This window comes from Anneissia japonica, unplaced genomic scaffold (assembly GCF_011630105.1).
Source record: "Anneissia japonica isolate Jap-2015-1 unplaced genomic scaffold, ASM1163010v1 scaffold24_len2511860_cov200, whole genome shotgun sequence".
Classification (NCBI taxonomy): Eukaryota; Metazoa; Echinodermata; class Crinoidea; order Comatulida; family Comatulidae; genus Anneissia; species Anneissia japonica.
The window spans coordinates 864930-881767 of record NW_022730786.1 but is presented as its reverse complement, the minus strand read 5'-3'; the positions used below and the strand labels follow the sequence as shown (position 1 = coordinate 881767).

Here is a 16838-nt window from a genome sequence, read left to right as displayed (position 1 = left end):
AAGTAACATTAAATAAACAATTTGTTGATCACTTCCAGAACTAATACTTTGGGACATGATTAATAAGACATTAAACTGTTGATCTATAGTGAAAAAATATTTTGGATTTTTAGGCAATTTTTTGAGCTCCCATATTTTATAGCTCATTTACTCAATACTGGCCTGTGCGACAACTTAACCATTTTGCCACGACATGCCTCATATGTATGCGGTAGCCAAAAATGTGTTGTTGAGTCCTGATTGGACAACTGTTACTCATTGTCATTGATGTTTGATAATGTGTAGGTCAACTGTATTTTGCTAAATATTGACAAACATAATTATTTTAATAATTAAAAATTAGAGTATTTACTAGTAACAGTATAACAGCTTAAACAATCATTTTAAACTTCAATTCACAAATTACTTTTTGTTTAAAATATGTCATTAATTATTTTGATCATTCTTTATTGATATTCAATATATAATATACAAAAGATAACATTCACAAAGACCAGGACACAGTCTGCATTATAACAGACGTACACAGACAAAAAATGTCAATTCAAATATCAAAAACAAGATAAACAAAAAACAGAAACTAACATTAGGTAAAACATAAAAATTCAATTTACAATAATAATTATTCAAAATTTAGATTTTACAATTTTATTTATAAATTAATGACATGTATCAATGGCACATTAAAATATTAAAATTTGTGACCGGTTCTGGCAAAACCCTCCGTTTGTCGCAATTTATAAATTCCCACAAGTACCTAAAATGTTTGAGAAAAAAACAACAAAAAACACATCAGATAGAATTGACAACAAAAAATGAATAGGCTTAATCTCTCCCCAATGTTCATGTGTTACCCACCGAGCCTAGCCTAGGCCTAGAAGTAGAACTGTACTACTACTACTAGGCCTACCTAGCCTAAGGAACCTAGGAGGATATGTGACTCGAGGCAGGCCAAACTAGGCAGGCTGAGGGCCTGGCCTAGACAAAATTTATAAAATCAGAACAGACACAACATAGTATTAAACACAAATCATAAATACCTCACAAGCTTTGTGAAAGAGTTTATAACACCACCATTAAACTTAATTATTTCGAAAAAGCGACGTGCCCAGGCTCTGTAACTAAACTTTGCTACAGCCATCTTTTTTATTGACCTTAACAGTTTGTTCTAAGTAATGGATGGTGGACCGACTAGGACTAGCCTAGGCAACATCCATCGTCTGATGTTAGTAATATTCCCGGTAATATTTTGTATGTTCAATCTATATGTATTTATATACAGGTAAAAGTTGTATTATTAAATCAGTAAAGAGTGACTTGGTCACTGCTAGACTTTGATGAAATCAAATTTAAAAAAGGTAAAAACTGGAATAAGACCGCGTACAGCTTGAAGGTCCGATCTTTCCACCAACCACACACAAAGAGTAGGGCACTCGTACCCTCTATCCGCAACTGATAGAGAATTTGAGAAACATGGCGGCAAATTTGAAGAGTTTCCATTCGTTTCGTGCAAGATTAGAGGTAATAAATGAACATTTTCTTCAAAAACAATAAATAAACATTGAAAATAATAGTTTTTAAAATGTTTCTTCATTTTAATATACCAAATATTTATGTCAAGAATTCAAACAAGTATGTTTGCTGAGAGGCAAAAGGAAAGTATGACTAGGCCTAGCCTAGGCTAGTCTAGGCCTACCTAGGCCTAGTCTATCACCCTAGCTCGATCTTGGCTCGGTCGGGCCATACTCTACTCTACTTAGGCATGGTCTAAGGCCTCTAGGTAGGTTGGCCTTGCGAATCCGGCAATGCATATATTGGCCTGGCCTACTATGGCCCAGCTGGGCTTGCCATGAAGGACGGGTAATAATTATACTATAAATTAAAGTATACTCCCTTCATTGATGTCCATGTTTGTAATTAAATGGCAATGGTTGGATGGAGACTTATTAATAATAATACTATAGTGTTCTCTATTATACAATAGCTATACCTAAGCATATGTGTACTGCACTGTCACTGTACATGTAGGTCTAGAGGCCTACTCTGTATGTACATTTAATTAAGATTTATATTGGTGATTTTTGTTAATGATTAGAGTTTAGATTGTCCTTACATTGAGGAAGTTGATGATTCATGGATTAGTGAGCTGTTATTTCAACCCGGAGAACCAAGAATTCGACTACTGCAGTGGGTTCTTGCAAGGTACAGTCAGTTGGTCATCAACTCAACATCTGAATTGCAATACAAAGAATCAAAATCAGGATCTTTATTTCCACCTCATATACAATACAAGCATGAATAAAAAAGTATAATACATACTCCAAGTATTGAAATACACGCCATCGTGTTGGGATTCAATATTTCGACATTAATTATGTCATCATCAGGAATGATGATTAAATGTACAGTAAAGTAGCATCTCCCAATTACGTACCCCTCCGTTCAAACAGAGTTCATAATTGATAAACTACTTCTTAATTCAGACAGTTCAAATTTTCACAGCATCTCAGTGTGGTGAAACTAGGCTGAAATTTGCCTAGGCCTGTGCTACAAATACAGGGCTAGGTAGGGTTAAGACTTGCCATGGGAGAAAAAAGTTTTTCACAAAAAAAGAATTTGTTTTTGTTTTAGGTCCCCAGTTCACTTCCCATCTCTGCCTCTCCTTGTGTTTCAGCTAGAGGGCTGAAATAATAAGTTACAATAGCGCACCGTCTTTCAGATGAGACATTTAGGCCGTTGGTCCTGTGTGTATTATGACTCATGTTCACATTAAAGAACGAGGTACACTCTTTGGAAAAGGGTAGGGGATTGTCTCCCGGTGTACTGCCCAATCACCACCAGAAGGACCCCACTGGAAATAAGTCTTCTTCTAGACTTTCGTGGGCTAACCTTGGTGTTTAACCCGAATCAATCCAATCCAATCCAATCCTGCTATTCTTTTCTAAAAAATCGCAAATCCATGCAAATAGCGCCTCTGATGAACAAAAAGTGAGATCTACTGTGCAGTATGCCTGAACATGCATGCATAGCTATTAAGTAATAGGCCTATATCTCGGCTGAATTTACTTTGTACTTACACAAGATTCTTTTGCTCAAACGGGTACCAAACTAGATCTTAATTCACTCTCAATTCCAGTTGTTTTTTAATCTACATAAAATGAACTTCAACTCTCTTACAGTAGATTAATACTTTAAATCAACAGCACTACAATAATGTCAAATTTTTCTTATTATTAGACTTGACCCAAAGCTTCAAGAGCTTATGGAAAACCAGTATGGACCCTCAGATACCAAGATGGATTCAAGACTTCAAAGTAAGCTGCGGCTTGTTGGTTAAAGTGATTGCTTAAAATGAAACTAGAAAGAGTTAAAAACCCTATGTGTGTGTGCGGCCCGCCAAGCTACATTGGCTAGAAAACACCTTGTTTTTTACAGCCCGACACCGATCATAGTAAAAAGTAATATTAAAACTGGGAATAAAGTTTTTGGAAGCGCACTGGAAACATCAAAGTTTGGGTGCTGCCCTCTGTGTTAAATCAGAAATTCACTTTGGCCCTCCGGCCTATTTTTATGCCCACACCTGCTTTACACCGACGTCACACTGCTAAAGGGGTAAATAGTAATAACAATTTAAAATATTCTATTACTCATGACATCAAAAATCCCCTCTAGAAAAAAATATAATCTTTCTAGTTCCCTTTTAAGCATTATAATGAGTCTTCATTTAGTATTAAATATGTGCTGGTATATTTTTTTAAAAATCTGTATTGTCCCCACAGTGTTCCAACCCGAGATCATTGCTTGGTCAGTGATCCAGCTTATTATTGCTGAGTTCTTATTGAGATGATGTCCATGCTGTTCTTTTGTTCTCATATTTACTATTTTACTCCTAATTCTTTATGTGTTGTTCTTTCTCTTAAAGGAATACTGCTCGTTACTTCGTCCTTAGGTTTGTGTAGAGTGGATGATATTGATCTGATCAGAGTAAGTGTTGTTGTACTGTATTATTCAACATCTATCTCTTGACTGTTCATAGACATTTAAGAGCAGGAGACGAGGTGTCTACTTTGTGAATACTTACCTGGATAAACTGACTAAATGCCTGTTCTCTCCCAGAAGAGAGCACCCCTCAAAAAATAAATAGAAACTTCAGCTCCTGGTTGGTGTAGTTACATTATTAAATGTGGTAATGCAATCCTTTTCTTAAACAACAGAGTCATATTTGAAGAAATGAATTTATCTGTACATCTAAATACTGTAGCATACTGAGTTTTTGTACACATCCATGGTAAAACCTCACCTCACCTATCCTCTTTATGCCATGTGGCACAGGTCACCAGAGGTATGGTATTGATGCCTTAATGTCCCATCAGAAGGACGGGTTAACTAAACCCAAGCCATGAATCAATAAGGTGGTGTCAGTGGCACAATGATGGTAATAATAATAATACCCAAATATTTATATAGTGCCAATTTCAACAAATAATCAAAGGTGCTGAGTGTTTTTAACCCTGGTCACTGGATAACACACGATAGCATATCTTCTCTGCTCCCTGGGGAGTATACCTAGTCATGCGCTACTTATTCAGCGCACAAAACTAGTAAATTCAATGCTCAACATCCTACCACATTTATAATCCTGATTAGAGAGAGACAAACGTAAAGTGCCTTGCCAGAGATAATAACAATGATGAAAATTAATGATGCATAAGATAATGAAAGTGATATTAACTCTATGTCTTTGATTTGATGCTGCAATTAATTTTTTTTTTCTTTTCAGGGAGCCACATCATCTGCGAGGCAGAATGCATTCTGGGATCAGTTGCTGGATATTGTTTGCATAAGTGATGCATCGGAAGATCACAGGAAACAGGAACTCGCCAGTCCTGGCATTATCAGGTCGGAAATATTCTCATGACAATCTTCAAAATATATAGAAGAATATAAAAAGAGTACCAGTCTGGCACCCCCTCACATTATAAATTTGTTTCTTTAACTTGTTTATATAAGAAGCGGTTTGGCCAACAGTTGTGACTCAAACTCTCGACCTTGAGATTGGGGGGTTTGGGAACCCTTGCTGTGCAAGTCGATTGTGCCTTTTCGCATGACATTTTACTTATGCTGTGTCTCTAACTAACTATATATTTGTACCTGGTATGATGTTGTGGCATTGAATTTAATAATTCGTGCATTGTGTACTCTCTAAAGCTCTATCCACACTATCAAATTTTCTTTGACAAAAAAAATGTGACAAGCCCATATATAGTAATGCTATGCCTATATATGGTCATGGTGTGATGTCATCATGCCCATATATGGGCATATCACACTTTTTTGTCACACAAAATTTGATAGTGTAGACAGCTTAATTTACCTTAGATTTTTCCTGTAAAATTTTCAGTAAATTTAGTTAACAAAAGTTGACCAATATTTAAATATTACATATATGCAAGTTTTTTCAGTTCAATTTAATATAGTATATATATATTTAATGTTACACTAACTTTTTAATTTATCTTAGCTTTTTTCTGTAAACTTTCCTGTAAATTATTTAGTTGACAAATGTTGTCCAGTATCTTCTTATAAACATTTATATATTAATATATATTCTTTCCAGTTTGTAAACCAGTAAGTAATAACTATAAAATATGTATTATTGCAGTGAGACTTTGCCACTGGAAGAGCAGCTCCACAATGATAACAAACTGATGGATTCAATATCAAAGATGGACAACCTGTCAGCCATGTTCGATGCCAAGTTGAAACTGTTGCCGCCAGATCTGATGCGATTGATTGACAGCTCTGCCAAGGCTGACGGCTTTGCTGCTGGAGAAAGGTGAGATTTTACGTGAATTACTTGTTTAATTTTTGAAATATTCAACAGCAAGTGAAAATTGCATTCAGAAATTACTTAGCAGCCACTCCACAGCTAATAATCTTATAATAATATTTGTTCTCATTCTATTTGGAGGTCCGAAATTTGGGCTGCAGCAGTGCAGCGCCACCTAACTTAATAACTACAACATATAACGTACACATACGGATACAAACATTCTCTTTAAGCCGCCTAATTCTCAATATGAGGGTTATCAGACTCCAATTAAAACTTGTCACTGGCACAAGACTGAGGAACAATACCTCTCAGCCAACCACTCAGGCACGAATAGATTCAGAGCCTAATCATTTCTAATTTTTAAAAAATTACAAGGCACTACCATCTGTTATTGATATATAAATCAACTTTACTATGTAACTAAAATTTTCTCTAGGCCGCTCCCACCAGACTTACAGAAGCTGCAAGCGGTTGCAGCTCAACTGGCCATGGACCTATCGGCTGCCAACTCTCAGCTACTTCTCCTGACACAGAATGTAAATTCCTTTTTGATTACAATTTTTATGTAATGGAGTGGGGTGTTTTTTTGGTGGTTAAGATGGTTTCATCCCTTGCATAATACTTCAGAACTTTAACAAAACCAAACATAGTTCCTCTACCAAAGCCTAATAAAGTGATGTAGTTGTGAAGAATTTTGTAAATTAAAAAAAAAAATTATTTACATATTTAACTATTTATCTTGCTGACACAATCATCTGGGACCTATAGATATATTTAATAAAGAAGTTGTGGTGCGGAAAAGTGATTAAATTATTTTGGCCAAATTTTAGATGGATCTAGAATTTTGAAAACCTGGCCATAGGGAGTAACCAGCATGACAGTGTTTACACTCTGTCGCACGTATCCCTTTTTTAAAAACTGATATTCTTGTCTTCTTTCGTTTAGTACAACTACCCGAAGCATGATGATCAAGTTATGAGCACAGTAAGCGAGATCATGAAACTGATCCTGTCCGAGCTTGCCCAACTCATTACCAGTTTCTCGTACTCCTTCGAGAACGAGATGAGGCAGTGGTGCAACAAGACGCCACCGAAGCTTACACAGTTGGGACCGACATTCAAAGCTGTTCACTCGTCACTCCAACAGTTCTCAATGGTGAGTCTGCAGTGGTGGATAGGCATCAGTGATTGGTTACTAGTGTGTTAGGCTAGGTTCACACTAGAATGCATTAAGCAGTGTTGCTAATGTTTTCATCAAAATGTCTAAATTGCTCTAGGGTGAACCAAGCTTTATCCAGGTTATGACCACCTGTGTAACATTCTGTGTAAATTTGACTCATGCATTAATTTCATTGGTTACCAATCAGGCATTGTGCTATTTTCAAATTACTTGTGCTACCTTATAAAGCTCTTTATTTGAATGTACCATCTTACCAGATAGATCACTGTGTCTGTTAATTCTTTCAAAACTTATTTGTTTCTCAGTACTGTACCAAACCTATCGACAATGTTTCTGTCTTTCTGTGGAATCGGCTTCTGTATAACTTCGAAATTTTCTTGGCAACTTAAGGTCATAGCCTAAGACCCATTTGTTTTCTGTTTGTACACATTGCGTCTTTGATCTAGCATGGAAATGGTGCCACAAGGACATCAATTTAAGATATTTTGTTATAATATGCTTCCATTTCCTACAGCATTATTAGATGAAAATTAACTATCTAATATTTCATCTATAGCTGAATGGATATATGCCGCTTCTTTTTCTTTTAAAAACACCTGAAAAAGTGCACCAAATATAATTTTTTTTTCTTGCCCAGATCCTGCAGGGATTGGCTACAGTGAGAGGTTCATTCTCAAACTTGAGAAGTGTATCTACCAGGCATCCCACATCAATGCACATGGATACACCATCAATGGATGAATTTGGTAATATACTGTTTTATTTTCATTCAATGGTTGATTGGTTGCAGGTGTGTGTACAATTATTACTAACAGCAAGTCAAGTGACTAGAATGGAACATGTTCAAGCCAAGTGACTAGAATAAAACATATTCTAGTCAAGTGACTAGAATAAAACATATTCTAGTCAAGTGACTAGAATAAAACATATTCTAGTCAAGTGACTAGAATAAAACATATTCTAGTCAGTGACTAGAATAAAACATATTCTAGTCAAGTGACTAGAATAAAACATATTCTAGTCAAGTGACTAGAATAAAACATATTCTAGCCAAGTGACTAGATAGAACATTTTGAGTTTTTATTAACTGGAGTATCTTTAAATGCCTTCACTGGACTAAAGTAGTAATGTAGTAATACACTCATCTTGATATAATTATTGAATGGTTCACATCAGGGTTAGTTTAGTTAACTGCGATATGGTAATCCAGTTAACTAGATTTAAGTTCAATCTGAACCAAGTTTATAAAAAATTAATTATTTTTTGTATCTCCTCATATGGTCATTATAGTCATTAAGGTAAAGGTAGCCCCGTATTCATTACTGAACGTAGGGGAATGAGCCCATCGTACTAACCACGGTATTCTTAAAACGAACTTTAGTCGTAGTTTGAGCTAAATCTTAAAATTACGTCATTTCGTAACAAACTTCAACTAGCACTAGGACTAAATCACGCGAACCTCGACTAAAATGATACCTCTGCAGGCCAATTTTTTTAGTCAGCCTAGGGTCAGGTTAAATCGCTGACTTGAAATATTTACCCCACTAAAAACATGCTTTTTGCAACTCACGATAAAGTGAAACGAATAAAAACGAGTGTATATGTAGGTCTGATATATCTTTGGTATGTTAAACAAAGAAGGCATCAAGTTTAGCTTCCAAAAGGCGAAATCAACATGTTTTGCCAGCCACATGTGATAGTTCCTGATTTGCACGAAATCCCCTCTCGTTGTGGTCACGTAGCTTCAACATAACAACAAAAATGGCGCTGCCAAAGAAAGGAAATTTTCAGTGACTGTTTAAATTCTCTATCGTACTATGTTAACAACTATTATAGTTATTATCATAGAAAATTAATTAAGCGAATGATGTTCTATTATGAATTATGAGGAAACACGTTTTTGAACCACAGACGGCAGCTTAATATTTATCTACGTTACCGGATCTCTAAAATCTTGTTTGCTATTAATGTTAGCTCTTTTTATTGGTTGGTTTGATAGTTGTTGCTTGCCAGCCGTCTGAACTACAACTAGGACTTGATTTAGTCATAATTAGAACTTCGACTACGTTGTTTATGAATACAAATCAAAGTTGAAGTTGCAACTAAGACTAAATGAAGTTCAAGTTCAAAGTTTGACTAAAGTTCGATTTAAGAATACGGACATTAGCCTCGACATTGTGTGGTAGTGTGGCCAGTTTCTTTCCACTCCACCTTTTTTCTTCCCAAGTAGTGAACCACTGGGTAGCCATTTATACTCCTGGGTGGAGAGAGACAGGTGGAGAACGTAGGTAAAGCGCCTTTTCCAAGAACACAAGCGAAATACACAGCAAAGATACGAATCCCTGACCTCGATGTTATGAGACCGAAATGCAAACCGCTGCGCCAACCATTCCCACAATGACGAGGCTTAGTACTGTGAGCTAACAGCGTATTCCCCTATGTTCAGTAATGAATACGGGACTACCTTTACCTTAATGACTATAATGACTATATGAGGTCATTATCAACATTAATTTTATACCTCCTGTAGGAGGACTTCATAAAATGATCATCATACTTATTTACTGCGTTGGTATTTACATATCTTACACCAATAATATTCACATTTTGTTTATTACATTTTCAGCTTCTGCAAGTCAGGTCGTCGTGGAGAGCTTCCGGGAGTGCATAGATATCATGGAGGAGTCGAATGTTCACCGCAACGGCTGCTGGACCGAGAGCACTTTGCTGAACACATCTTTAATCTAGTCAAAATGCTTAAAAACAAAATAAAGGTAGTAAACAATCATTAATCTCTTAATCATGCTCTAACTATTTTCGGGGCCATTTTCAGTCAAAAGATGTATTCCACCAAATCATGAAAATGTATGTATTGTATTCTTTTTCTTTCATTTTTATTTGATATTTCTTGTGATATCATAAACAAATAATGATAAATTCAAAAAATATAGTTTAATACATTGTAAGTGATACAATCACACAATGATGATATATTATGTTCAATAATTTTATATGGAGATCATATCTTTAAATTGTCCAAATCTTTATGTATATAAAAAACTAGAAAATTGCAAAGAATTGTGTTTCACTTCATTAGGCAAGTCGCATTTTATTGTTTCTATTACACATACCATACAAATATTTTTGTTGTTAATTTATTTAATATTTAGACTAGACACAGTTTCACTAACAAGACAGCTACTATTCTCATATGCCTACAAATAATAAAATTAACTTCCTCTACATACTTAGATTCTGTCTACGATTTTACATTTATTTATTTCCTCAATGCAACAAAATCATATGAATTACAGTATAACAATAAAAAACATGTACTGTATATGAATATAGAAAAGTATAACAATAAAAAACATGTACTGTATATGAATATAGAAATTCTCACTTATCAAAACTAAAACAATGAGATAATATTTTTTGTTGTTGCTCCTTTTCTCAATCAATTTCAATGTTAATATTTTGATTTGCTTATACTGTAGGGGTATTGTTTTTGATATATGCATGCTCTACTAATCAAATCAATTGTTACTAAAACACAAAACACAATTTTTACAATTGTATGACATTTTAAAAAGAAGTTTTGAATTGAAAAGAATATTGATAATTGTAATTTAAAATTGGTTTTCTTGTTTGGTTAGATGTTATTTAAAGAAAATATATGCATATGTTTGAAACTTCGTAGAATTGTTTCAATTTGCATAATATTAATTACTCTTGTCTACTTTGAATGAATATTGGTTTTTGACTGAAGTTTTTTACAATAATTTCTGTTATATTTTATATAAAAGAAATATAAGGAAATTTATTCTGTTATATACTGTATATTGTATTTTCTGTATTATATTGTATAAACTATTATTTATTGTATTATATAAAATTAGAGTTTATTCAGAGGTTGATTATTTTTACAATGAAAGCTCTGTCCGCACTATATGATGTGCCCATATTTGGGTGTAATATGACATCATCATGCCCATATATGGGCACATCACACAAATTTGTCACATAAGATTTGATAGTGTGAATAGAGCATTAGTCTTGATTAGTTATATTGAGAAGTACAGTATTCAATTTCATTAAGAAGTATTATATAGCAAGTTTAAGGTTAATTTTTATTTTGAATTTTAATAAAACTGCAGTTAAATTGCACAAAGTATCAGTACATTTAATGATTATTATTTATTGTTCTTTTTACTTTTCTCATCCAATAGCTAGTAACTCACCACTTCCAGCATGAAAATGGATGTCTACAAAAATTGTTAATGCTTAGTGAGTAGAGAATATATTAGTAATAACAACAATTATAGTTGTGTTGTAGTACTGTATATTTTTGAAGAGGCAAGTACCCTCTCCAGATTTCAAGATTGTGAATTTTCTTCTTGTAGATAATTTTGCCAGTCCAGTTCCTTGTCCAATATATTGTCCATACAGCCTTATCGTTTTGTTTATTTTTATTAATGGCTGTGGCTCGTATAAACAAGTTTTAATTTCTTATGATCCCATCAATTTTAGGCTGCAGCTGGTGGATTCTCATGTACAGTGTTATTCCATTGGTTGGGGTTACAATACTGCTTTATTGAACCAACTCTGAAATCATTGATTTCGAGTGATTCTCTGGCATATGGGTGAATCTGTGGTAAACCCAGCAGGAATACAGACCCATGTCATTGACTCAACTTGAGATCCTTCACCAAAACTTGTTTTACTCAGACAGAAGCCCAACCCTAGGCAGCCCCTTGGTTTTAGACCACCCCATCACCAATGTGAATTATAATACTGTATATATTAAATTTTGGACACCAAAAATAGCTTATACTGCTTGCGGTTTTGAGCATCACCTAACATTTTCAGGACTGAAGGGTGTAGAAAGCAAAATCACAACAGGAAGTCCTCCACCAACACACGTGGACTGAGGCTCAACCCTAGAGAGTCCCTTGATTTTTGACCTGCATTATAATGTGCAATTTTGGACACCAAAAATACTGTAGTTTATACTGTACTGCTTGCTCAGTATTGTGGGTATCACCTGACACTGAAGGGTGTAGCCAGCAAAAACCGAAAGGTTAACTGATTAAGCTCAGATAAGATAGTTTAATGCATACTCCAAATATAAAATGTATGCATGATTCAATATTTTTTAATATTAATTATGTCATCATCTGCCAGCAAAATAATGGTTTTACAATATGCTGTTTACAAGATCCCATTTCAATTACTTCCTTGTAAAATGCCCACATTCTATTTATAGGGCAGACATCAGATTTACGAAAGCACTGAGAGCTGCATCTGATGTATGCTACTTGTGCAACAATATGGCGATATCATTATCTGTATGGAGAGCTTGTATAAACAGAAACCCAACCCTAAGCAGCCCCTTGTTTTAGACCCCTCCATCACCGATGTTAACATTCAATTTAGGACACCAAAAATCGCTTACACTGCTTGCTGTTTTGAAAATTATCTGACAGTTTCAGTCATGGTTTTAACTTTTACAATATGCTGTTTATAAGATTCTAGCTTCTTTTCGAGGCTACTTTTGCAAAGAAAGGTGACTTCTTTTCAAAATCAATGCTATAAATTTTGGGAATTACTATTTTAAAACAAATAGGGCCACTGTAACATCAATCACCTAAACTACTGTATAAACTAAGCATGTTTTTAATTTATAGTTTTTCTTTGAAATTCATGTACAGTACTATCCCGAAAAAAAAAAGCCAATGCTGTCTTGAAAGAAGCCCATGGGCTTCTTTTCTAGGATACATTTGGAAACTATTGTAAAAAGGGGCATCAATTCGAGATGCCCATTGGGCTTCTATTCAAGGTTTTACAGCAACTGTATGGAGATATCATTATCTGTATGGAGAGATTGTATAAATTCAATCCACCAGACTTCTACTTCCTTTCCAGGCATCTTGAAATTCACTTAATATTTAAGGAGCCATATTCTATATTTATATTTTATTAAATGCAGTTTCACTCTCAGGGGCTTAAAAAAAACTATCTTTTTTCCCATGCTTTATGTAATACAGTATCTAATCTAATGGTTACTATGACAAAGTTTTGCAAATCGTTATTATACTGTAATACCTCCAAGTGTTGTGGTATATGTTGTAAATCAGAAATCAGCAACAATAGTCATATGATGTATTGTGATATGATTAGTAAACAGTCTATGACGCCATTGAACGAGCACACAAACACACTTGAGCATTCTGCTTTCTTTGCCATAACACTTCCTCTTCCTGTATTTCTACACACACTGATCACATTGTATGTTTACCACCTATGTCACATGACCGGGGTCGTGGATCATATTTATTGATTGTGAAGGGACCTGTTTGCTTTAACCATATATGGAGATTTATGTAGTCCCTTATCAGAAAATTCTACAGCAGATAAGCCAGGTGAGTTGATTCCATTCCTTATCTCCTAAAGCCCTGTCCTGACTATCAAATCTTATTTGACAAAAACATGTGACATGCCTAAATATGGTCATCATGACATCACATCATTACCATAAATAGGCATACAACTGTTTTTTGACAGCAACACACTATTGACACAGGAGATAAAAATAATTGTGATTAAAAATAGGCAATTGAGAAACAACTTAAATTGTATAAACAATAATGTATTTTATTGGCACCTTGATTAAATGCTAACACTTTAAAACATTGAACAATATATTTTTTCTTCATAAGGTATTTACCTGAACAATCTACACTATAACTTTTACATAAAATTATAACTCAGGACAGTTACTACTTTAGTTCAACAAGCTTGTGAAAACTGCCTATACTGTAATAAAAAAAATAATTAAGTTCAAAGAAAAAAAAATCACTTCTCTTTAACAATACCCCCTGAATCTTTATATTTTTATAAAGAAGCAAAATACTCTAAATCACTGTACCCATGTCGATTGACAATTTCTGAAGTATATTGGAATACACCCTTTTGTCCAAAAGTTTGGTTCAGTGGAATGCCATTCCGTTCCGCCCAGTTCTCCACGGTCGTTTCGCCTCGATGATCCCATGATCCCGCTATGAAAAGATAAAATCTTGGTCATTGTATTAAACTCTTTTGTGAGTGACAAAAAGCAAACAAGCTTTGACCTAGTTTAGTTATGACACTACTTATGTGATTGGCTGAATCTGGAAGGTGTAACCAGACAACACCCTACCCTTTCTGCCTAAATAAACCATAACATATTTTCCCAAATACAGTCAGTGGCTGTGAATAATTTACATTAGAAATACTTATTACATTGTCTAGAATAGCTTAGCATTTATGATTCTTCTTAGCATACATTTTGAGGTAAATTCATGCATACTGAAAATTCATGAATACTTAAAAGTACACAGCATAATTAACTGTTAGTTGCTGATACTTTGGTTCAATTAAAAGGGATGCATGAGAGAATTACCTTACACCGTAGGTTGTTGGTGTAAGGCTGACTGTAACAGCAGACTGTTTGCTCAGCAAGGTGCCAGTCAATCGCACTTGGTCATCCGACCCCTGACATCCGCAAGTGCCACACCATCCTTGGATAGAAATCCATCTGAGGAAGCAAGTAGAAACATCCGTAATACAAATATTTCAACTCAATTACCATAAAAATCATATCAGTCTAAAAATAGCAATGATGTATGCAATTACATACAAATATGGAGGTAATGAATTACAAAACAGGGTACAATTAAGAGTTTATACATAAGTTCACACATACATACACTATAGATAACCTGATTAATTATTAACTTTATGCAATTACAAACAATTCTGGAGGCATTATCAAAATAAGGCACAATCAGTGATTATTTAAAGAGTTTGATATAATAGATATTCTAATTAATTATTAACTTTAAGTTTGATACTTGTAGATGAAGCATTCAGTGTATCATGGCAGTTATAATTTAACTCATTATATTTCAAATTATTTTTTAAGTTCAGCAACACACCAATCAATATTATACTACGTTCAGGAAATGCTACCGTTATAATACTGCTTTTAAAAAATCTATCAAGCCTTCTAGTTTAACCTAGATTAGAAAATGATAGCTGGCAATCAATAACCCAGATCAATTTATGGATTGAGCGTGGGCGGATCAATTAATCTCGGAAGTTACAACAATTCAAAATGCTAATTAACAACACACAACTGATGACAAGTATGCAATATTGTTGTTCTATTTATATCGTACTTCCGCTCTACAGCACAGCTGTTACTGTAAGTTATAATAAGCTAATTAAATACTCTACTGGAACATCAAATAACTCTAAAATGGTATTAATTACTAAACAGAATTTATTTTAAATGATTAAAATACATAGTAAAAAATGCAAGAAAAAAGTGTTAATGTATAAAGTACACTAACTGATATCAAATGTGAAACATTCATACCATTTTATAATTTCTATTCTTTCATATGAAGAATGAATAAGTTTTTGTCACTAGGTGATAATCATCACTTAACAGGACAAATGGAACTTTCCAGGTTTATGCCACACACAAGTCTTTACTTTGCTTTTCCAAGGAATGCAGTCTATTTTTCAAATCAAAATATTTCTGTATCAGTTGCGATTTTGTCATTGAGTGAAGAACATCTAATAAAGCTTGTTCATTTTCAAAGTCAAAGTTTAATGCTGATGTCTTCTCAACAATGTTCACACTTCTTGAAGTTGCTCCCAGCACTGACAAATCACAATCACTTTTTGAAGTGGATGATGAATGTCCACAAGATTCGCCATCAGAACTCAACCGCCTATTGATAGGAAACGATTGGCTTTGGCCTAATCGCTGAAAAAGTGGTTGTGTGAAGACTTCAATTTGACACTTTTCCGGTGATGTATCTGATGACGAAATTTCATCTGGACCATACATTTGAAGATAATATTCAGATGGAGAAATTGGTTCACAATCTGTCACAGGTGGTGGAAGAGGACTAGAAGGAGAATTTGGTACACGATACCATTCCTCTACTGGATCAAAATCATCTGAACGGGGGGCTGCAATGGTCTGTGGGCGAAGATTTGGTTTCCATGGAAGATGCTCTCGCTTTCTGCTTTTTACTGGAGTTGTTGCTAAACCTACAGTATCGTCTGAAGTGGATAAAACATTAAGTTTCCGTTTTCGGCCACGTCTTGTTTTCTTACGTTTACATCTTGGTTTTGTCTCCTCAATTTGGATTTCCACCGTTGTTGCTAATTCACTTTCCATATTAAAATTCAAAAAGTAAATCATTTAATATGAAATTGCTTGATAAAATCGGCAGAACTACGAATTAGTTACCAGAGTACAGTATTTTTGTGAATTTAGTGCTCGTTTTCTCAAAACTAACTGGATTTTCACGGATATAAAACTGCTACAACAGTAGAATTTTACGAGACTAGGCCTACCAGCACGTCTTACACGGACTCTAGTCTATAGTTAGTACTGTAGGACCAACCTACAAATTTCACAGCGCAACGAGTTTTCTGATTAAAATTCTGCCCTTTAAATTCTTAAACGTACACAAGTATGAGTTAAGTCAACAAATACTGAGTTACAATCCCTAACTCACACTCACTAAAGAAGTAATTGATGATAAACCTACAGCTCTTTCTCTGCCTTACACGTCCGATCCTGTTGGTTGCTGCTCACGATGTGTCGATTGCGAAATATTTCGCCCAGACAACGTTGTCAAAACTCAACGACGTCACGATAACGTTTAGTATTCATACCAAAGAGTATACTTAAGCCGTGGTCTTAAATCCAGTCATTGAAAGGCAATTTATGTAAAGTTATGGTAATGCACGGCTAACGTTATGT

General features: G+C 34.6%; 2 protein-coding genes across 3 annotated transcripts; one reads left to right on the top strand and one right to left on the bottom strand.

Moving 5' to 3' along the window:
- Window positions 1-1040: 1040 nt before the first annotated feature.
- On the top strand, window positions 1041-10863 carry LOC117115123 (HAUS augmin-like complex subunit 7; the record flags this gene model as incomplete). Its single annotated transcript, XM_033258811.1, is given in 10 exon segments — window positions 1041-1521; window positions 2096-2202; window positions 3238-3314; window positions 3923-3984; window positions 4781-4899; window positions 5663-5836; window positions 6270-6369; window positions 6779-6988; window positions 7650-7758; window positions 9639-10863. Coding segments are annotated over 10 exon segments (1128 nt in total). The 3' UTR covers window positions 9761-10863.
- A 2777-nt stretch (window positions 10864-13640) lies between these two features.
- On the bottom strand, window positions 13641-16764 carry LOC117115019. Of its 2 annotated transcripts, XR_004446477.1 has the most exons (4): window positions 16624-16764; window positions 15432-16239; window positions 14454-14588; window positions 13641-14070 (listed from the first exon to the last, which is right to left on the bottom strand). XR_004446477.1 is itself a non-coding variant. In XM_033258651.1 (3 exons), exon 1 carries the CDS (start codon window positions 16269-16271, stop codon window positions 15528-15530), a length of 744 nt encoding a protein of 247 aa, XP_033114542.1. In that variant the 5' UTR covers window positions 16272-16696; the 3' UTR covers window positions 13641-14070; window positions 14454-14588; window positions 15432-15527. The 2 variants fall into 2 exon arrangements, 1 of the variants encoding a protein (XP_033114542.1); XM_033258651.1 differs by having other exon boundaries at window positions 15432-16696.
- Window positions 16765-16838: the final 74 nt, after the last annotated feature.